This window comes from Triplophysa rosa, linkage group LG7 (assembly GCF_024868665.1).
Source record: "Triplophysa rosa linkage group LG7, Trosa_1v2, whole genome shotgun sequence".
NCBI classification, from domain to species: domain Eukaryota; kingdom Metazoa; phylum Chordata; class Actinopteri; order Cypriniformes; family Nemacheilidae; genus Triplophysa; species Triplophysa rosa.
In genome coordinates this window covers 5,077,163-5,100,623 of record NC_079896.1, presented here as the reverse complement: position 1 = coordinate 5,100,623, position 23,461 = coordinate 5,077,163, and the positions used below count along the sequence as shown (strand labels likewise).

At 37.0% G+C, this 23,461-nt stretch overlaps 2 protein-coding genes across 4 annotated transcripts; both read left to right on the top strand.

Moving 5' to 3' along the window:
* Positions 1–715: 715 nt before the first annotated feature.
* On the top strand, positions 716–18,710 carry cfap20dc (CFAP20 domain containing). The gene is made up of 16 exons (XM_057338311.1): positions 716–770; positions 843–932; positions 1,253–1,346; positions 1,572–1,644; positions 1,896–2,010; positions 2,139–2,292; positions 2,824–2,934; positions 4,233–4,418; positions 4,582–4,695; positions 7,607–7,920; positions 10,578–10,907; positions 12,474–12,650; positions 15,421–15,492; positions 16,797–16,858; positions 17,955–18,046; positions 18,278–18,710. Exons 1-16 carry the CDS (start codon positions 750–752, stop codon positions 18,388–18,390), a joined length of 2,118 nt encoding a protein of 705 aa, XP_057194294.1. The 5' UTR covers positions 716–749; the 3' UTR covers positions 18,391–18,710.
* A 195-nt stretch (positions 18,711–18,905) lies between these two features.
* si:dkeyp-67f1.2 (uncharacterized protein LOC556106 homolog) lies at positions 18,906–23,453 on the top strand. Of its 3 annotated transcripts, XM_057337735.1 has the most exons (12): positions 18,906–19,087; positions 19,172–19,275; positions 19,908–19,995; positions 20,083–21,457; positions 21,533–21,619; positions 21,721–21,774; positions 21,888–22,011; positions 22,211–22,269; positions 22,451–22,501; positions 22,598–22,682; positions 22,771–22,897; positions 23,343–23,453. In XM_057337735.1, the coding sequence occupies exons 4-12, from the start codon at positions 21,445–21,447 to the stop codon at positions 23,424–23,426; spliced, it is 684 nt and encodes a 227-aa protein (XP_057193718.1). In that variant the 5' UTR covers positions 18,906–19,087; positions 19,172–19,275; positions 19,908–19,995; positions 20,083–21,444; the 3' UTR covers positions 23,427–23,453. The 3 variants fall into 3 exon arrangements, with proteins under 3 accessions (XP_057193718.1, XP_057193717.1, XP_057193716.1); XM_057337734.1 differs by having other exon boundaries at positions 20,083–21,607; XM_057337733.1 differs by having other exon boundaries at positions 20,083–21,619.
* The last annotated feature ends 8 nt before the right edge of the window (positions 23,454–23,461 follow it).

Here is a 23,461-nt window from a genome sequence, read left to right as displayed (position 1 = left end):
AATAGAAACCATACCAGGATTTATAATGAATTTAATGGGAATCGTTTATAATGGAAAATTTAGGCCTTTCGGAAAATATAACAGGTCTGACCTAGTAATGTTTTGGGTTCTGTCATCTGGTGGTGGGGAGCAACAGAATAACACCATAAAGCCCAAAACACACCACATAAGCATAAGGAAATGTGAAATGGATTTGGATAAACAGCTGATAGTTCTAGGGATATTCTTTGACAGTCACCGTTCAACAACAGGCTACGCTTAAATACCATTTTAGTAGGATAACCATAATACAACACTATATGAATGTGAATATCATAGCCTACACTTGTAAGGAATAGGCTATTTCTTGTAAGGTTTCTGTAGGCTGTGTAAAAATCTGGAAACGCGATCGCAGCTAATAAACAGACGACTAGCGTCCCGTTGCCATAGAAACGACATGCCGTTGCGGTTGCAGCTATTAGCTTACGGGCTAACAAGCTGCCACTTTTAATTAATAAAGCGGGTTTACAACTGACAAAATACGAACAGCTTCGACAAGTCATGTTTATATGCTGTTTTTCGTTATTCTGAGGGAAAGTTAAATCGTTCCTTCTGTTCGTCTGTTAGATAGCTAGCATTATGAAAACAACTGTCAACAGTGCAGCTTGTCACTGGGATACTCCTGCTGCTGTTATTAGTCATTTTTCGCCTTTTTAAAAAAGACAGAAAAAGAAGAAAACGTGATTTTTACCCGTGAGACGTTAGGAAGCATGTTCAGAAACGATTATCAGGTATTGTAAGACCTAAACACCGTGGTTAAGAAATTAAAAGTCTTTTCAAAGCTTTTTTTATTGCTCGTGTAGGGTGGACCCATTGTTGATATCTTCAGTGCTCAAGGACAAGATCCTGTGGCTAAATGGAAACTATTTGGCAGGAAACCTTCAATAACCAAAGTATGTATGAAGTAGCCTATATGAGGTACAGTAATTGCACAGAATGAAAGAGAGAATGGTTGTTGTTTTTAACATTCTGTATATTTGTTTATATATTTATAAAGCCTATTCATGTTCATGCAGTTACAGTATTGCAGATTCTGGTATATAAATAATCTGAGATTGTCTTTTACATAATCATTGAATTTAAATTTAGATATGCATTAGGAGTGAATCAAGGTATACACCATTATATGTGTTTCTTGGGAACTGCTAACCAAGTAAGATTATTTGTAGCTTTCTGTTTATTTTATGACTTTGCTTTATTTTGTTTTAAACAGGTGTTTGACAAAGAAGTAAAGGGTTTTGTATACAGTCTTGATGGAAGCAGTCAAACACACAAAATGCAGTTACCAAAAGATGGCAAGATGGCACGTGAGTGCCATTGTAAATCAGATGCACAGCATTTTTGTTTACATCATACATATTTGTAGTAAGAGAAAGGCTAGCTTTAGGACTTAGATTAATCAAAATTACTTATATGTTCTATAATGAACGATCAGTTCACACTGTCATTTTGAAATATATTATTTTACCTTGAAGAATCAATACCGTCCTCAGTTTGTATATCTTCTGATTTTCTGTTTTTTTTTCATATAGTTGGATTGATTCAAAGGTTCCTCATTCTACAGGTCAATGTTCCATTGGGAAAAGACTTCTCTGCTGAATTTCTGTAAGTGTCATACTTCATTATCATTGTTGTTGTTCCTTTCTGCAGTGCATAACGTCTTAAAGTTACCGAATACTGATCTGACTGACATAGATGAAATTCAGTGAAAGTGTAGAGACTTTATTACCATGGAGAGCGAACTAATTCACACAGTATGGCTCCCACGCAACCCTAAGCAGACAGGAAAATGGTTAAAGATCCTTCCCATCTGCTTCGCAGAGCAGACGCTGTTAACTTTCAGAGCTGTCTTGCAGAGTGACAGATGAAGAACATCTCAAGAGAAGACTCTACTTGTCTACTGTACACAGAGAACTCTCAGCGACCCCTCTGCATGCGAGAATACCTCTAACCTGCCTGAGACGCAATATTGTAAGTCACCTAGAATGGTCAAATCAATGGGGTTTGACTCAGCGAGATTCGCTGTAAAACGGCCACGAAAAATGACCTGGGAAATGTTCTTGTTGCTGGGATCATAAGGAGCTACTGTCTGTGTGCAGTGGTGTAATGTGTGTATTGATCTGGACTCGCTCTCCGCTGAGATATTCAGAGGGACGCGCTTCCTGTCTTTGGATGGGATCGTCATCTCCGCCTGCTGTAAGCTACGCCGCATCTTCACGATGAAAAATGAACCTGAGGACTCCATGGATAGAGGTTTGGAGAAAGTCATCTGATATTGTAGTTGATGTATACCTTTTGGCTATATTAAGTCACCAACAATGGAAGTGAATGAGACCCAAATGTACATGCATTATTACGTAAAAACGTTCTGGGATGTTTTCATTTATTTATTATTTATTTTTATTGATTTATTTTGTTAAAAAAAAGAGACAATCTTAATCAACATCTATGGATGTAAATGTACCCGATTTAGCCCAAAGGCAGGTTTCATTGGTAGTCCCTTATGTTGTTGGAAATTATTAAAAAGAAAAAGAAAGCAGTAATAATCCAACCAGAAATTATAAACCCCTCTGTAAAATATAATGAAATAACACTTTGTACAAAAAGTATTGTTATGGGTTAAATAATAATAAAATAACAACAACAACTATTGTTATTGTTATTATTATTATTGTTTATTTATTTATTTATTGTCAGTACAGGATTATTGTTAAGCATTGTATTCTCATTTAATGGGACAAAATTAAGCCTTTTGTTTCTTCATTCAATGTCAATGTCCAAAAGAAGAGGTTCCCAGAAGTTGTCAGTTTCCCGGTGAAGTCCAGCATATTATCCAACTGGTGAACATGAAAACATTGGGACATATTGATCTGAAGGCTGCGAACTTAGATTCAGGTCAGTTCCACACGCAAACACCCGTCTCCCATAATTCCCTTCGGTTACATTGCACAATTTTGCATTTGTCTCCTTAAGTTGAACTGAGCTGAAAGTTCTCTTTTTTTACGTTGTTCTTTGCTAAACAGAAGGTCAGGCACCTCTGCAGAACTCTCTCGCCAGTTCTTGTCTGTTAATTTGCTGACTTTAGACATCTCTTGCCATGTCTTGCCAAGATAGCTCTAATCATGTGTCTTTAGTCACATACCTGTCAATTCTTTAAGCCCAGTGAGACCTTCATAGCTGTTCTCAGTTTTTTTATTTATCCAGACATCTGCTGGCCTCATGTTACAATGCCAGACTGTTGTCATCTCACCTTTCGACTTCAGAAATTGGATCACATAATGCCCTCACACGTCAAATTCACCCCAGCGAGATATTAATATAACACTGACCTCAGGTGTTGGACACTTACGTTCATTTGAAAATGTTTTCACATATACAAAAACTGTGACAAAACACAGCCGTCTATCATTCTACATTATTCATAGCTTTTCTTGCTCATCGCCTAGCAACAATGTATAAAAAACAGCGGGCCCTGTCCATGAAGCCCTGTAGTCATAGCGAACAGCCTTGGATTTCTGGCTGTTATATTGAAATGACAAATGGCAGTATTTTGTGTTTTGTTGCCAGGTTGCCACGACCTTAACACTGCTTTTCCTTGCAGCGTTGTGGTAAATAACAATTGAAGATGTGCCCGTTTCAAACCAACAGATGGAAAGGGCTTCACAATAACAAGCTTTATAAACATAAGCAGAATATGAAGGCAGTTGTTTTGTCATAGAGCGCGTTGTGGTATTGTTACATTAAATACAGTTATTATATGGAGGACAGTTCACCCAAAAAATTCTGTCATCATTTACTCACCTTTGAGTTGTTCCAAATCTGTTTAAATTTCTTTGTTCTGATGAACACAGAGAAAGATATTTGGAAGAATGCTTGTAACCAATCAGTTCTTGGCCACCATTGACTACCATAGTAGGAAAATTTACAATGGCATGCAGTGAAAAGTGCCTCAGAACTGCTTTTTCTTTCCTACATTCTTCAAAATGTCTTCTTTTGTGTTCAACAGAACAAAGAAATTCACAAAGATTTTTTTCTTTCTATGGTCAATGGTGGCCAGTAAATGAAGACAGAATTATAATTTTTGGATGATCTGTTCCTTTAATACATCGTCTGTTTCTCGAATGACAAATGTTGTAATGCTTTAAAATACTTTGGCCAGGATAATGTGAGATTTCTGCTTGTCTGTTTGCTAGAGGAGACAGGCGCTGTCAAGGCAACCATCACACGGGGACCAACACCCCGGGACTCCTCCCATATTGCGTTCGGGTCAAAGGTCATTGGACCTCCTCCGCTCACTGCGAGGAAGAGCAACACATCTGCAAACAAGAAAGCAGACAGATCGAAGTCTGAACTGAGCCTCAACATATCAGCAGATAAATGCATGTTTATTTTGACATGACAAATTGGAAACATTTGTATTTTTTTTAAAAATTAAACATTTTTTGTTATATTAACCATAGTCTAGTCTTTATATATGTTCAGATAAGGTGGATTAAGGTAAATCTTTCTTAGTAGTGTTTTCAACTTTGTCTCCAAATGCAGGTAGAAATGAAAATATACAACCACGACCGCCACTTGAAAAGCCATCAGCCGAGAGAACAAGCTCCAGAAGAGCACAGCGAATTCACAATGTAGAGAGAGAAAAATTAAACACAGGTAAAGAACTGACCTCATTCACTTTTAAAGAGAGACAAAATCAAATTATGTCCGACTTGTTGTCTCTCTTAAATAGGTCCATTTTGACATCCTGATTGGATTTTAATGAGAGCTTTTATACTATACGTGGTTTCGCAGAACGTTGATATTTTGTCCTTGGTGATCACAATCAGCACTTGTGCACCAGAAATTAGAATTCAATTATTTTTATTATTATTTCTCAGACATTCACTCCCTTAATAATTAACTCCTTGTTACCCTTTGCTGGTTCTACAAAGTCATTATATTTCGGTCTTCTGTTTTACTTCAAGATAAAGAAGATGGCAAAATTAGCTTAAACCAAGAGGGGCTTGAGCTTCAAGGAAAACTTTCAGGATCCTCACTTCAAACCCTGCACTTAGATTCAACAGCGGAGGTTAAATTAACTGATCCGGATCTGCGAGGCGAGTAAAATTCTGCCTTAAATGTTAGTAGGGATATTTAAGCAGCTGGTTTCAGTTTATTAAATGACCTGACATCTATAGGAACTCATACGTGAAAGAATTATTAGCAGTGCCTGCTACGGCAAGTAAAACTTTTATTATAGCTCATAGTCCGGGTTAGAGGTTTATAGAAACCGTATTAAACTTAAATTTAAACTTCTGTATAATGCATTTGTGCTGCGGACATGGATTACTTTTGGACATGGATGACTATTAAGTGAATTCTCTATAGATCATAAAAAAGGTTGTTTGAGTTACATTAAAAAATATTTCGCAACATGATTCAGCTAAGCCTGCGCCAGAGTAGTAAAGGTTTAGCAAACCGAACGAAGCAAATGAGCGAAGGACGGTTTAAAACCGAGACCGAGAACGCGATCGGCTGCTAACAACCCTTCCCTGCAGAGCGGGCCTAACTCTAACTTCCCTTTAGCTGCGCAAAGAGAGTTCATTAGTTGTAATGGGACATTAAGTACACTGTGTAGGTCAGAACCAATGTCTCTGGGGTTCAGGCAAGCCTGCACTGTGGGCAATTAGAAAAGGTGATTACAATATAGGCCTGTTCAAAAACGTGCCAAGAATCGAAATATGCTAAACCCCTCGGAATGACAAGAGCGAAGGCAACGCTCGAGAGGTGCTCTGTGAACGTGCATGCTTTAATTAGATTGAATGCGACTCTGTGAAGAGCTTAATAGAGCCTTTACATCACTTTATCTGACATGGTCATTATGTTTGCGGTTTTTCATGTTTCACATTAATATGTAATCAGTTGTTCAACTGACAAAGTCTTTATGATCCCTGCTATGAACAAAACAAACAGAGCTTAATATAATCCATCATTCAGTATGGCCAAAAAGGAAATATCACCAAAAATCTTTGTGTTACAAAGCAATGAGAACAAATGGAGATTTTTAAATACAACTCCATCATTCATTCACCCTCATGTCATTCCAAACCTTTATGACTTTCTTTCTCCAACAGAACATAAAAGATGATTTCACCCCATTCATTTCCATTGTATGGACACAAAACCACTCAGACAATATCGTCTTTTGTGTTCCACAGAACAAAGAGTCACAGACAGGTTTTGACCGACATGATGGCGAATAAATAATGACTGAATTTTGAGTTTTGGGTGAACTATCCCTTCAATACAGTCTCAAACTGTGCAGTTGCTTCATTTGTTTCTGCTTTTCCCAATTCATTTAAAGACATCTGAGACAAAGTTGGTGCTGAAGACTCAAATAAATCTTATTTTCTGTGAAAAGTAACCTCAGAGCAACAATTTCTCCACTGGGAATTCTGATATCCATTCATCTTACAATCATTAGGGAAATGTCACCACATCGAACCTCGTGCATGTGGTCTTACCGGACTTTGCCAGTGATTAAAAGCAAAAGCAATGTCCTTTCTTGTCCTTGCGTCTCGGTGAGCAGAAGAAAGCTCAGGTTCACAGTTCACAGTAGTTTAGTGAGACTTTTCGCCGCTGTGCGTTTTGCTGAAGTAGATCAAAGTGTTCTACTCTCAGACTGCAAATTCATCATTTGGTCTCTGTGGTGTCTTTTGCTCCCTGCTCTCTGGGTGTCTTCTCTTTAGTATGAGGGCAGGCAGACCCCACAGGCACACATCATAGCGTCTGAATTATGATCTTACTGTACCATTGCTCCCTATCTACTAATGATGCTGTTTTTGTGCCAGTGGGACAGCTCGAGAGTACCCCCCTCCTCAATCTCACACACACACACACACACACACACACAGATAATGCTATTTTTTATGGAACGTTAATGCCGTTTCACTTATTCTCTCAGGACTGCAGATGTAAATTCCTTCCATCCACATTTTTTAAATATTGTTTTCAATGCATCTTCACCGTTTATGTAAAATATTGGCGATCATTAAAGCATAATGCCGCAGTTATCAAATTTAGCACAAATGAAAGCCGTTGGACGCGTCTTATAAATTCATCCGCGCAGTTTGCAAGCGTCGCGAGTTCATCTCGGTCTTCGAGGAGTCTGCTTATTTGCATAGGCCTATTAAAAAGAACGCAGGCGAGAAACATGAGTGCCGTATAAAAAATGAAAGATGAAACATTATGTTTCCTAATTAGATCTTTATTATTGATCTTTTATAGAGACATACTGTATGAGTCAATACAAGGTCCCAGAAGGGTAACCCAAGCAGAAGTTATTAATGCTTTCTCGATGTGCCGCATATTATAATCAGGGCAAATTTTTAATTTATTTTTGCAAAGATCATTTGGGGTGAACTTTTTGATATAAGTATACAATCAAATGTATATATATTTGAATGCATATGTACAGTATATGTGTGTTTTCTATATAATTTTCATCAGGGTAAACAAGTATACATTCACCAAAATGTAAAATATCTTTAAAAGGACAACAAATAGTGACTTATCATTCCTACAGACAGTGTTTCTACTATGGATACATCTGGGTCAGTTCTCCAGCGTCCGTGCGCTTCTCCACCTCCTGCGTGTGCACAGAGTACAGATGATGCTGACCTTTGTGACACAGAAACTGAGCTTTCTCTCAGCGATGAGGAATATGAAGAGGAAGTCTTCACTTTCTCCTCGTGCCCTCACTCAGCCAGACGGAATCAGGCTAGCAGCAACCCTGTTGAGGATGTGACCTTTGGCCTTAAAGGTCACAAGCCGGTGTCAGGAGGAGAGCGCAAAGATGCGCGCCTCGAGGATGATTTTGTCGGCAGTGAGAGTGAGGAGGTACTCTCAGACACTTTAAAATATTGAGATAAACATATCCCACGGGTTTAACTGTAACTGATGGAAATTAATAGAAATGAATTGAGACTTCTTGCTTAAATAATTTTGATGTTTATTCTGTTTGGTTGTCAAACAGCCAGCAGAACTTGAAGACAGAAAATCAAAGCAAAAGTGTGTAAAAAAAGTTACTGAAAAAGTAACAAGTTCTTAATTTTGTATACTGTAGATAGAGATACATTAAAAATGTAAAAATGGTGACTGTTAACTGATCCTTAGGGCCATACAGCATGTCATGAAAAATATAAATTACGGAATCATTTATTATGTTTTACATTTACACATTTGGCAGACGCTTTTATCCAAAGCGACTTACAGTACATTGCATTATACTATATATTTGTTTCCGAGTATGTGCAATCCCTAGGATCGAACCCATGGCTTTGGCGTTGCTAGTGCCATGCTCTAACCACTGAGCTACAGTAAGGTCAATTATTATTATTAATAAATTATTGTATATGTTATATGTTTATTAATAATAATAATAATCGTTGTCGTCGTTGTGATTGTATTATTATTATTAATTGTTATTAAAATAATAATAATAATAATTTTACAGATCTGTTTTTATTAGCTAAGGGTTTGTCTTATTTAAGTCTAAAATATAAACATAATTATAGAAAACGTCACTGACTAGAATCTTTCTGTGCAAATACCACCAGGAAGTGGAAACAAAAGCCGATAAAAATCCAGCTGTGTTTACATGCATACGTCCTTGAAGAAACTTTTCAGAGATCCTGTACGGTTTTGTTCAGACACCTGTAGAAATAATCAACTCTTTCTTCTATAGCAGCATATAGACATTGGCAGAACACAACATCAGTAATTTCACTGCGATTTTTCTGCATAAGGAAACAATTATTTTATCGCACATGCCAATATACTAGCAGTTGTATTTTTCTTTCCAAGTTTCCTATCATGTATGATTTAGCAGAGTCCTCCGTTAATAATATACAACTTGATTGGTTCCCGCAGGGGCGCTGCCGTTCAATTAGGTCCATGAAGAAAGCATCAGTTTTCATCAGTTCAATTCATTTCTTACGAGAGGGCATTCAGCTCAATGGTGCTCATCAGTTCTCCGTCCATTGAGATGCGCATCATTCATTTACCCTGCGTCTGCTTCGTCTCCTCCCGGGAAATCAGCCTCATCTTTGGCATACATATGTTCTGATGCACTTAATTAGAGATATTTGATTCATACCGCTGACAGTTTTACTGTTTGTTTATTTCTCCTTCCCCGCCCTTGATATGTTTCTAACTCTTATTATTTTCCATTCTCTTTGGCAACAAGAAGAAGATGTCAGCATTTGTCTTCTTATTACCAAAGGGAGATGGAAAGTGAAATAATGACTTGTTTAAATATTCTGAACGTTATATTTGTTTTGCATCGCTGTAACTCACACCTGCGTGATATTAAATCATTTCCACTGGAAGCAGAGGTGATTATATGAACCTAATGACTTCCATTAATGCCACGGAGTTGTCATCTAAAGATAGATGAAGCAGTAATGTACTAAAAATCCTCTTTAACACAACGCATTTGTTTCAACCCAAAATGCTAGATTGTTTCAACCTATAGGTTGGGTAAGATATGGACAAACCAAATTATTGGTTTAAATAAACCTCAAGGTTTCAGAAGGACTTATTTGTTTGTTAAACTAACACAAATCACTATTGTAGTTGCAACTTCAATTGATTAAGTTTGATGATTGAACATGAACATTTTTTATGATGTTCCTGTTTATCATATGTCAAAATATTTCATACTGTAAATCAAAAGAAGTGATGCCTCTGTTTCCCCCAAAAACAGAGAAATTTCAAATGTCCAAACGAAAGACGACAAAAAACTTGATTTGATAGCTCGGCTGTCCGTGCCCTTTTACTAAGGTTGTCCTCATTAGAGTGAAGCTTGCTGTTTAAGACCATTAGTGTAGATCAAAGCCTCGCCAGTTTAAAGACCTTATCTCTTCCAAAACAGAGCGGAGACAGACAACTTTCCCGGCACCGCGTCGCCCTGATTAATTACAGGTAACTGTGATGTTACTCCGCCCGCGTCAGGCTGTCTCGCGTCGTGGCTATTAATGTGTTTCATCTGTGACAGCGTTGGTGTTCTTGGCTCTGAGATTCTTGCAGAAGGTTTCATCATTCCCTTAATGAGTCCATCACAAGTGTTTTTTGGGGGGTTAAATGTAATACTTGTATTTTGGGGAGTAAATTTGGTTTATTAATGTCTTTCGTAGCTTGTTTTATTATTGCAGGCTGTAATGCTGTGATTTGAGGTATAGCGGCATTATTAATCTTGGGTTTTCATAATTAATATCACTTGCTAGGCCAAGCGTCTCTGTTAGGGATTTAAACACAATCAATTCCTCGGGTACCTTATACGATAAATGAGTTAAAGTATCTTGAAAGAGGGACTTGAGACATTGGAATATTATCTGGTGTTGGCTTTTTGGGGAATAAACAACACGCTAGCAACTCCATAGCAAACACTCAGAACACCGGGTGACCCGACACAACAAAATTAAGAAATGTTGTATTGAAATTCCAAACATGCTCTCACTGTTTTTATCTCTTTTTCCCCACTGCTTCTTTAATAGGATGAAATGCACATCGAGTTCCTCATCCATAGAAACGCAGTCCATTCTGTTACTGCTCCACCATCACCTCCCATACAAAAGCACACATTCCTACCCAAGTTTTCGCCTGAGCCGGTTACGACCTCAACACACCGTGTCTCTAAAGGCCCTAGAAGGACTGAAGCTGTGCGTATAGCACCAACCCGTTGCCTCTCACCTAGCAACTCCAGATACCTGAACAGACCGGACCGCTCCAGAGCTGGTAGAACATTGCCTGATGGAGACACCAGTATATCTATTAAGAGAGCATCTGTTCGAGAGATTTCAGTTGAGAATTCTGGTCTTCAAATCGTAAGTCTGTTTTCTAAAGGTTAATAATAATAATAAATAAAATAATTTACACCATAAATAAATTGTTAATAAATAAAGTTTATTATTATTATTTATTAAAATTATGTTTTAGTAAATATTTTTTATATGATTGTTGGTTTTTATTATTAGTTATTTTTATTGTTTTTATTTTTTATTTTTCTAGACCGCAATGAAATTAATTGGAGAGCAAATGGAAAATTTTACCTTGCATCTTTAATGTTTCTCCCGAGAAAAAGATCAAAAAAATATTAGAAGAGATCTTCATATTACAGATGTATTTTTAAAGATTTTATTATAAATTCAAATATTTCTTATACTTTTTCCCCAAAATTTTGTGGAATCTTATTAGACAAAATCTAATTGTATAGTTCCATATTCCTAATGTATGTCAACAATTTATCCTAATAGCAATTTTAGGAAAAACATGTTCAGACAATGACAAAATTGATACTTAAAGGAATAGTTCACCCAAAAATGAATGAAAGAAGAAAACAGAAAAGGGTTGGTCCCCATTGACTTCTATTGTATTGACACAAAGCCAATGCAAGTCAATGGGGACCAACCCTTTTCTGGACCAACGATTTTTGGTTTACCAACATTCTTCAAAATATTTTTTGGTGTTCCGCAGAAGAAAGTCATACAGGTTTGAAATAACATGAGGATGAGTAAATGATAAAATTATTTTCATTTTTGGGTGAAGTACCCCTCTAAATGAAACATAACTGAGAACTCCAGTAGATCATCTGAGCTATGAAAGAGCAACCTTCGAGAAATTCATTTTTCAGAGTTTGTGTGCGAAGCCCAGACAAATCACATGACCCATGTTCACGGAGATGAAATGTTTTTAGGCGTAACTAGCATCCAATCCATGCAGGGTTAGAGGGGATCAAATCAAGCACATACTTCAGATGAATTGGTACACTCAGGCAGAGTGGCTTGTTTATGAGTGCCTCTGTTCTTATTGTAATTTCAGAACTGGTATGGCACTTATTTTCCCCAGAGGCCAGATATTTTAATCGGAATCCATTCAGATTGAGGAGAATAGGTTGTGCCTCTGCATCTCTTTATGGTGAATGGCTTGGACACAGTGTTTTGTTTTTCACGATTGAGAGTATTTTGGCCGTTTGCACACACAGAGGTTGCTCTTTCATGCTATAGCTCAAGAGCTTGCAATTCTGTTCCAAAACAAGCAACAATTAAAACAGACTGTAAAAAAGTGTACACCTGACTTAAATGGCTTAGATGTAAGAATTACAGAAGATTTTTACGAATGCCCCATAACACCACTAACCCCATTTAAAGCTGACAGGTCTCTCTGATGCCGCCAAAGTTTTCTGAGCTTATCTTTAAGGTCTCTCAGAGATCCAGGTACATGTAGGATTTTTGAGCAGCAGGCAGCCATCCCTGCAGATGTCTTGGCCTTAATACGGGTGCCAATTAGCTTGCGATGTCTGATTGATTGCTTGCTAATTAGCTATAGCCAGTAACGATTGTTCTCATTACAAAGTGGCACTGATGAAGTAATGAGATTTTCGGGCCTCGCAGGTGAGCGTCGATGAGAGGGTTCGACCTTTGGGCTCCAGCAGGTGTGATCTGAGAAGAAGTGAAAAGAGCGAAGAGGAGGAGGAGGAAGATGAGCTACAAATGTTGGCCACTTTGAAGAGAGAACAGGAGGAGGAGCAAAACAGCGACACGGGCGGTCCAGGTCTTACTGCATCACAGGTAAAGGAAAATGACGTAATTAAAGACAGAATGCATCATGATAACACGTTGTGATGGATAAGTGATTCTTATAAAAAAACATGCATGCCAAACAAAATGAAAAACTAATATATTTTGCATAGAAAGACATAAAACTGGGCATTTTAATGCAAAAGTCAACCTTAGCATGAAAAAACTTTTTTTACCAAAGGTTTTCACCATACTGATAGGCCAGTTGTCAATATTTGGTGGTTTAAATAGGTTTTTAAAGCATAGTTCCATAGTCAGGTAAGTGAATTGTCACATCTATAAACGGTCCATATTCCTCATAAAAGGGCAAACGAAAATTAAAATGTAATAACAATTTTGTGGTCATTAAAGAGCCATCCCTTTTTCATTTGTTAATTGCTTCTGGTTTGCACATTTTAATTCACAGAAATCCTACAAAATATGTTGTCTCCTGAAAACGTGCTTCCTTTTTTTCATATCCACAACGCATTAATTTCTCCCACTTTTTAAACAGAAAACTCGTGCATAAATGAATATTTTTCTGATGTCTGGACTCTATCATCAGGGCTTTAGTAAGATATAAACAGATTGTTTGCAATAACAAAACAATGCATAATAATTGTAATGCAATTTTTTTTTAAATCATAACATGTTAAGGTCAATACGATACACTATATGCGTAAATACTTTTACAATACAGTTTACATTAAAAATAGATTTGTTTGTGTTAGCATTATGGAAATGAAAATAATGTAGAAGGTGAATGTGCTGAATTGTCAAGAAAAATACTGTCACAGTGTGGAAAAACAGACTTGATTCTTTGTTTTCGTGATTTAGGGGAAATCAATTTCAAGATATTCACTCATTTATCATAAAACCCAATATCTCTAACTATATATAAAGTGTTATTAAAGGGTATGATGCATTATAATTGTTCATAATGTGTGTTGTAATACATTAAATGTTGTTGTAAAGAATTATAACCAAATAAACAAAATGCAAAGTGTAACAATGAATTGAGAAGTGTTATAACGTATTAACTTTAGTTAAAATTATTCTTAAGATGCATTATAAGGTGCATTACAACACATAATTAATACATTGAAACTACATTTAAAATGCATTATACATATATGCTTTAAAGGTACCATTCTTTGGCTGTTTTCGAAGCTTTGATTATGTTTTTTGGGTGTTTAACAATGGATGTTCATATTTCTAGTTTAAAAAAACGCTTTATATTTCACATTAATCAAGTTTATTGTTCACCGCTTTCCCTCTTCTCACAAAACGATTGGATTTTTTCCAGTTTCAATAAAGTTCAACACCATTGCTGCGTCCCAATTCGCCTACTTATCTATGCACTAAAAGTATGTACTGTTTTTGTTATGGAAAAGTATATACATTTTAGCGTGTAGCAAAACAATATGCACACACTGGGACATACTAACAGGAAACGGACGTGGCCGTTGTTGCCTAGACAACATTGTGGCCATTAACTGTCACACACATCAAAATACAGCTCTTCTTTCCATTTAAGTATTTATTCATTCATTTTTTCATATGTAATGTTAACTCTGTGCTTACATTTATTAATTTAGTGACGCATCAGTTATTTAATTTTATTAATGCAGTGGAGCGTCACTTAACTCCGCCTACTCGCGGTGAGTTGTGGGTAATATTAGCCGTTAGAGTGTGCATCATTCTGCACTTCGAATTTCTACCGGAAGTAGTAGACCATCCAGGAATCTTTGGAATACTCTTTTCAACATACTACGATTTGGGACATACTAATTCTATTTTCGAATACTATTTAGGATGGATAGTATGCGAATTGGGACGCAGCACATATCAGCGAGCTTCCGCTTCTCAGCTGTTGTGATTGGTCGGTCCCCCTCTCAGTGCATGTGTATTCATAAGCTTTGGCTTTTAGCAATAAACAGTAACAATGACATCAAACTCACTTCATCAGATAAAAACATGCGGATCGATCGAAGTGTAACGGAGGTCTGCTAGTGCATGTGCAAACCTCAATCTTTGTTAGAGATCGTGATTTTTTCCCACTATAGCGAGGGAAATGACACCGGACCGATTGGCATCAGACCGGTTATGTTAACACTAATAACGGAAGCATTAGTTTTGCCTTTTTATTTTGGACCTAAATTGGATAATAAATCTAGCACGTTGACCCGGAGACATTTGCAAGCAGGACTTCAAAGGACGTTTCATAGAAGTGTTTTAGAGGTATGCGCTCACACACACAATATCAGTGTATTACACAGAAAAGCTTTCACAGCCGATGTTAAAGTCATGGAAGCTGTTATTTGACCGTTGGTTATCTTAGAATGTGTGTAGCTGAATTCTTATTACCAGCTGTAGGACTGTGATGAAAGTGAAAGTAATTAAGCACGCTACTCAGTCAAATGATTACAATGGTGACCATACACTACTCCAGCGGCTCTTCCTCTTCTCTAAGGAAGGCCTAGCCCCTTTTTTGGCGTATTCCTTTAGGCGGAGGTTATCCAAAAACTCTGAATAGTGACATCATGTACCTGGGAAGTATAGGGCTGTAGTCCGATTCCAGTCGTTATCTGTAGTCCTTGAAAAGCGAATTCTGTTAAAGACAATATCTAGCTTGGCATTGAACTTTGAGCTTTATCATTTTGCAGATATTATTTATGCTCTAACAGCAACATTACACACTAACTAAAGTTTGAAAATTGGCATCACAGGGAATGGCACCTTTAAGTAAAGCGTTACCACAATATGTTTTATCTTCTGTCAGGTTCACCATTGTAACATCAGTCTGAGTGCTAGCAGTGATGACACCTCAACCTGGACTCAGTGTATTCCGCTGGTGGGTTTACACACACACACACACACACACACACACACACACACACACACACACACACGCACACACACACACACACACACACGCACGCACGCACGCACGCACACACACACGTACACACGCACGCACGCACGCACACACACGCACGCACACACATGTTGGGTTTCCATGTTTTATGGGGACATTCCATAGACGCAATGGTTTTTATACTGTACTAACTGTATATCATATTCCCTACCCCTAACCCACCCCATAACCCTAAAAGTCACACACAACTGTCTGCTCTTTTAGATTTTCAAAAAAAAAAATTATGTATGATTTATAAGCTTGTTTCCTCATGGGGACAAAAAAATGTCGCCACAAGGACAAGGATTTTGGATATTGCCATCTTTGTGGGGACATTTTGTCCCCATACCGTAGGGTTTACCCTTCCCACACGCACACACACACACACACACACACAAACACACACACATGTCTGGTTTACTATCTCCGTGGGGACAGTCCATAGGCATAATGTTTTTTATACTGTACAAACTGTATATTCTATTCCCTAACCCAACCCCTAAACCTAAAGATCATAGAACACTTTTTGCATTTTTAGATTTTTAAAAAATATTGTTCTGTACAATTTATTAGCTTTTTTGCCCATGAGGACCTCAATTTTGGTCCCCATGTGTTGGTGTGCATTCAGGTTTAGGTCCCCACAGGGATATACAAACATGAACACACACACACACAAAAGGTACAGTTATAATTGGTACAGTTATAATTACAGCAGTTAAACTCAGGCATCACCTGAGCACATTACAGAAATGTTGATAGTCTACCCTCAGCCTGGCCTCAGCTGATCCAGTATGGATAATCCATAAAGCAAAAGCCAAAAGGCAAATAAGATTTGTTACCTGGGGCTATCAGACTTTATAAATTAGGTCAGAGTAAAATAACATCCCATGACACTGCAACATCAGACCCGATCCATCAATTGTTGTTGATTACATAAATAAACTGCAAATGCTAATCATGTCTGGTGGGCCTGGTGCTCTGAAGCTGCAAATGAGTCAACTGAAAGATTAGGAAAAACGGTGCAATACTGCCACCATCAGGAAGCACATAAACAAAACATACACAATAACACAAAAATACTGAATGACATTTTGCATGTCTGTTGCTCAATCTTGCATTGCATTTTCAGTGCACGGGTTTGAAGAAATGCACGTACTAATAAAATGTATATCTTGTAATGTACTGTAAGTTGCATTGGATAAAAGCTAAACTGTAAAACCTTTTCCCACACGTATCCACAGCCAGTTGAACAGGGCCAACACTACCAGAAAGAAATGATGCCTCTTCTTCACTCCAATCCAAGGTAAGAGTCCACAAAGGTATATTTTTGTCTCCCTAAATCATAACTGTAAGGCATAACTCTAAGCAGGGCTCCTGATAGCAAGTTAATCCATCAGTTCCATACCATAAAAACTTTTGAACACCGGAGAACAAAAAGAAGAACAGGCTGTGCACTCCACAAAATTTGGTGTCAGTTAATCCGGGTACCAGACATGACAAAACACCCAGACCATCTAAACACTACATCTTTGACAAAAGTATCCTCATTTCTGTTTTACTGAATATACAGAACAATACATTAAACCCCAAAATGGCAAATTTGAGTACATTCATATTACAATCTCACTATCTGTGGCTCTCAGTGGATCTCAATTTCCTACGCCAAACTTTGCTGTCAAGGGAAGCTGCCCACAAAAGCACGCCTCGATGATTAATTAAGCATGGTTGTCATGGACAATGAGTAAAGCCGAGTTATGCATGTGCTCAGAGGCTTGTCTGTGTCACCTAGCTGTCACCGCCGTAGCCGAGCTCGCTGGGAGGTCATCATCCACCTCCCTCCCATCTCACTGGGGAGCCTGTCCATCAACACCACATGGGGTCTTCAAAAGTGTCATGTAAATGAGAGAATATGAAACAGAACGACAGGCAGAGTGAGGGGGGGGTCTTTCATTCTCAATAAGAGGTACTATCAATGGCTGTACAGGAATGCAGAAAGTATCATTCAGTACATTCACTAACACCATAACATCATTATAATGCAAACTGATCAATTTAAAATGTTCATTGCAGAATTAAATGTAAATAATTATTAGTTTTTGCCAACTGGTCCTCAAAGTGTTGTATGGGATCTTAGCCAAAACCTTACCCTCTAAAGACATGCATGCTTAAAGACTCCAAGTCATTTCGATGTCGCATGTAAGAAAAAAAAAATAAAGCCGAACAGTGGAGACATCTGAAGGAGCTATGACATATCCTCTCTTGCTCTTCTCATTATTTTCTCATGCTAAACCAATGCTCCGCACCTTCAACATTTGGGCTGGTCTGTTAACATGTTATGATATAGGCCTTTTTAAGAAATGATGCATTTTTAGATGATTTACGGTTTTATCCTTTTGTAGAGAATGGATGGATGTCATTAGCCCTCCGATTGTTCATCCAAATCAACAGATGGCAGGTGGCAAAGGAGACCACAGCAAGGTGTCAACAAGAGGTAAAACATCAGAAGATTTGCTTCAAATAGGTTTTTAAAATATATTTAGTTACATTTTTTGGAGTAATTGTATAGTCACATAAATGATATAATAAAATAATTAACTGGTTGCAATTTTATTTTATAGTTTATAGTAAAACAATTATAAAGCAAAATAGCTTTTCTGACTATTAGCACTGCTCTCCTATAATTTAGTTTTTATTCTACATGTAACGTTTTCTCCATCAACAGGGTCTAAGTTACACAACAACAGTGGAGAGGAAGAGTTTCTCAATTTGATGTATGATCCCTGCCTCAATTGCTATTTTGATCCACAGTCTGGGAAATATTACGAGTTGCTCTGATTTTAAATGAACTAGATCAACAGATGTACAGGAGATTAATATATAGAATTTAAAATGTACAGTTATTTGAATTGTTTGTAATATGAAATTAAATCAAAGCAGTTTGTTCACATAAATGTGCTCTACAGTTGAATAAGTTATTAGATTAGAAAAATATGATATCATAACTGAAAGAACTATATTGCTGAATGTGTTTTTCTTTCAAACTCCAACTAAATAATAATATTATTTAAAGTGCTTTACAGTATATAGGCCTAACTATTTAACTTTACAATGATTTTGATGGGAATTTGATGTGTCAAGTGAATTTGTCATATGACTTTACTCTATGTACAGGTCTGTACGTTTCTCAAAACAATAAAAAATATTCATAATATCCCTTTGTTGTTTTTACATTTCTTTTCTTTTTTTAATAAATGACCTCACTGTGTTTACGACGTAATGTTGACGGAAGTCTTGACGTTGCCGCAATATCGACCAATCAAATGTCCGTTGTCCCTTACGTCACGCAACAGCTGAAATAACCAGGAAGTAAACAACCATGGCGAGAAAGTCGTTGAAGTTAAACTGCGTAAATATGTTATTATCTATGATTATATACAGTGTTCTTGAAGAGTTAGCCATCGCCTTACCGTCATCAGGACACAGCGAATCTAGGCAAGCGCGAAGTTCAGAGAAGCCATCAACCGATCAACAGGTTCCTCATCGCCTTATTTGCATCATCGCTAAAACTCATCAACTTCAGTTTGCATACTTAATGTTTTTTCACATTGTTAACTAGGCAGTAAGACTTCATCCTGGAGTGATAGCATCTGTTGTGTTCGTTGTAGTAGCTGCAGTCGTCGCTGCTGTCTTTATCGTTAGGAAATACTGCTGTACGCGGAGGTAGGTTAAATTACGCGATTAAATGACACTAGCAATAACATCAAGGTTATAGGTTAAAATAAATTAAACGAAATTTGTCGATGTTGGTATGTTTATATAATAACTATTGGGTCAAAAGCTGAGCACAGCATTGGCATACATTGTAGGCACATTTATACTGAAAGGTTAAACTGTGTTCTCGGGTCAAGCGGGCAAATTGTCACGTGTTTTATTTGATTTTACTTGTATTTTACGTTTTCATGTATTTCCTGTATGTCTCGAAATGTTTTGTGATTTGTAACTGTTGAACTATTTAAATAGAGCTTAAAATGATCTATTTACAGGCATGTTCCCATTGTGACAACATGCCCCGTTTAGTTGGATGTACCCTGATAAAGGGACGTGTTGTCACAAATACTTTTTTCCTGAAAAGGAAAGAGTGGAAATATTCAATGCTTTCAGTAGTGTTGTGCCCTTACAGAAATCGACCTCTAAAAATAAACCACCCCTGCGAAATATGATGTAAAAGAGTTTGACAACAAGCCTCTCCCCTATTGCATGTTACACCATGGGACACTGCAGTCACTGTTTGGTAACACCCTATCTAAAGATTAAAAAATGTATAAATGGACATGTATTGTTTTCTCTTTCAGTAATGCAACATATAGGTACTCAGTGCTGCGTCATCAAGAAGAGCAAAATGCAGCCACTGCAGCAGAGGAGGATAGTGACTCAGATGAGGTTTGTATAAGTGATTAGTTACATGTATAATGGCCTTATTTTCTTCTTATTCATTCTTATTTCTTACTCAAACTTTTCTTTCCCCAGGATCTTTTGGAATGAATCAGCGCACAATGTATTCCTCAAGTTTCTCTTTCCTTTTAAAACTGTGACATTTTAGGGCCATAAGCATCACATGGGATCAGGCCATTTACAAACCAAAGGAGCTAATGAAATATTTATCATTGTTCCACCATTTTTCAACACAGATACAGTACGTCCACCAACCAGTTAAATTTAGCTGGTTTAATGGGGCGGAGGTCTTAAGTATCTCAGCATTTACACATTTAGAGGACATAGGAAGCGAATTCTAAAATAAGGATTTATAAACAAATCTGGTTCTGTGTGTTGTTTTGAAGGATGTTATGAGTCACTGTATATATAAGATTTTCCTTCTTGATTCCAATATTTTAAAATATTTCTTAAATTTATGGTTTATATGTGAAATACCTTTTAAGGTGGTTATAAAGTAAATATTTGTTTGCAGAAATATAAAGTTACTTGGATGTAGTTTTACAACACTCCTTGAAGAAGGAAGTCTGCGTTTTTTCTTCTATGCAAGATACTTTGTACCAAAGTCTTTAAGCCTTTTGAAATTGTTCTTCCTTTTTATTTATTGTGCGTGCGTGCGTGAGTGCGTTAGCACATCTTTGCCTGCTGACCTTATAGGAACATCTCAGGGTTGTCCCACTGGATATTGTATCAAGTGCCACTAATACCAGAAGCACAATCTGAATATTCCTTTGGTGCAGACTAGTCCTATCAACTATACACTGTACCATCTGCTGAGTTTGCATATCCCTTGTGTCTCACTGAAATACGTTTACTGAACTCTGTAGCATATGTAATAATCTGTTAAAGAGAGAAAGGTCAGTCGGCGTACAACTCTCAGTTTTACATCTGGTGTTCACCAGTGGCTGTGTTTGACAGTGTTGACAAAGCAACCTTGCACCAGAGCCCTGTGCGTGTTTCTATTGAAATAAGTATTTTTAATAACAACTGAAATCTATCGCTATTTTCGTATGGAGTAACAAAGGAGCATCACCTTCTTAACTGCATGTGAACGTTGAACAAAATGTTTGTTTTACTGAGCAGAAATAAAAGACTATGTGTTTATATTTCCTGTGTGCAGTGTTTTCTCAAGGATTGTCAGTAGGGATCAGCACAACACTGTAAAATCATACAGACATGTCATCTGTCTCCCTGACAGTCCTCAAATAGAAACATAAAGTTGGCTTAAACGTTGTTTAAGGTGCGCAAACATTGAGCCAGATCCTGTTCGGGGTGTTTTACAGAGCTTTTGTCCTGATGGCTTTTAACATCTCCTCACGTTAATTCCAGCAGTTACATTTTCAATGATTTTAATGTCTTCCAGCAGACACTAAAGAAGAACCTATTGCTGTATCAAAGATGAGATCTCGAGGTAAACAAACATCAGTTTCTTTGAAGTCTCTGTGTGTGTACAAATGTGTTTCCAGTACTTCTGTATTTCTTTCAGATCTTCTCTATGTTTTAACAACAATGATAATCATCTTAATCTGGTGGTCAATGCAAGAAGCTGCAAAACGGTCATGTAATGTACACGGTGGTGACATTACAGCTTGATATTACATAACATTACTTCAATATACTTTTATAACTTAAATCTTTTAGCTTGCGTAAAGTTAGAATTGTTTTGTATTGCAGATGGAGTTGATGGTCGCTCAATAGAGTCTTCAGAAACAGACTGTGATAATCGAGGTAGGATACTGTGCATGGGTTTGTGTGTTTTGACTTTTGAGACAGTCATATAAAGAAATTTGTGTATGATTGCTTTAAGAATCGTACTGATTTCGTTTTATTTCTCTGGGCAGGTCTGTTTAAATCTCAGTTTGGTTGCTGTCCACATAAGGAATGCTCCTTAGATCATTTCCCCTTTCACCTTCGCAGCGGAGCAGCCAACGTGGTCCCTCCAAAAATCTGCTTTAACAACACTATGTAAGGAGTGTAACATCATATTGTTTATTTACGATGCAATTATTTAAAAAAACATTGGAGATAAAGGAACAGTTTTTACAAATATTACAATTCTATCATCATTTATTTACACTCACATATTTGGTAAATGTCATGAGGGTATGTAAATAATGATGTTGGATTGTTTTTGGGTGAACTATACCCTGTTTCTTCCCTGTAGCATCATGGGTGGTGTAAGGGACAATTCAGGACAAGGACTCAACATTGTGACAATAAACGGTCAGCTTTGAATACTTTTTTACTTTGCAAAAATATTTTCAATCTGACAATTCAAAAATCATTCATGCACATCTATTTAATTATGTACAAACTGTATTTTAGCTTCTTCATTTAAAACTGTTACTTTTGCAGACAATTTTGTAAATGACTGTACATTTCTTGTCTTGACTCGTCACCCTAGGTCAAACCGGGAAGATTTTAAGAAGTAATTACTTTAATTTGAAATCTGTAGGTAGGTCTTATGGTGAATTGTTGCATGCGAGCAAAATGTAACATCTCCACATTTGCAAACACTTTTGCTCAGTCTAATATTCAATACATCTTCAAGGTCCCGAGGAATTGCTTGACTATCTAAAGTTAATAAAGCCAGGAAATATCATTCTTGTGGCATCACACATCAACCCCGAGACAAAGTAAATCTGACAGCCTTCGCACGCATCAAAAAATGTCAAAATTGTCCCAGCATGGTCAGACTTGTTTCTGCACTTTTGAATTTTCCAGGTTGACTGATGAGATTAAAGATATATTCGCTGGTTTAGGAAGCACTATGATCAGATCCCTGAAGCCTATGGATAGCTGGGTATTTGCAGGTACTTATGGAATGAAGAAAGCTAGTCCTTTTGAAAAGGTTTGGACATAAACTGCACTTCACTTTTGCATTTTTTTTTCAAAAACTAGTTCCACAGAAATTTTACGTTCACTCAATTTCTGTCTCCAAAGTGTTATTTGTTAGTTGGCCCTAACTCGACTCAAACATTAAAAAGTATGTTTGCTCAACTTGTTTTATAGTTCATTCAACTCAAATGTTTTAATCTGTATTTTTTAGCAAATTCAGTTAAAGTTTTAGCATTAATTCTATGTGTTTTATATTAGATTTATAATTTGATTTTCATAACTTCACATCACACAAAAAAAAGAAGACAAATGAACATATAATCGCCTTCATTTTTAAATAATCGGCATTTAGTCAAGTACGCAGAGACATTACCAGTATCTTTTTTAAGATCTTCTGTTGTGAACAAAGTTGGTTTACTGTATTTTAAACTGTGTTTTGTTTTTCTGTTAATGTTTAGCTAATTCAAAATGATTTGAAGAACAATGCATATGGAGACTGGCCAGAGATGGGGGAGATCATGGACTGCTTTCCCAAAGTCTAGAGATCTACAAGATAACTCAGTGATCACCACGTTTG

Coding starts and splice junctions, on each gene's coding strand:
- cfap20dc (XM_057338311.1), top strand. CDS start 750: ATGTTCAGAAACGATTATCAG. Junction 4,696..7,606: donor GAGAGAAAAATTAAACACAG/GTAAAGAACTGA, acceptor TCATTCCTACAG/ACAGTGTTTCTACTATGGAT. Junction 18,047..18,277: donor CAGCAAGGTGTCAACAAGAG/GTAAAACATCAG, acceptor CTCCATCAACAG/GGTCTAAGTTACACAACAAC.
- si:dkeyp-67f1.2 (XM_057337733.1), top strand. CDS start 21,445: ATGAGATCTCGAGGTAAACAAACATCAGTTTCTTTGAAGTCTCTGTGT. Junction 22,012..22,210: donor ATCTGCTTTAACAACACTAT/GTAAGGAGTGTA, acceptor TCTTCCCTGTAG/CATCATGGGTGGTGTAAGGG. Junction 22,270..22,450: donor CAACATTGTGACAATAAACG/GTCAGCTTTGAA, acceptor TCGTCACCCTAG/GTCAAACCGGGAAGATTTTA.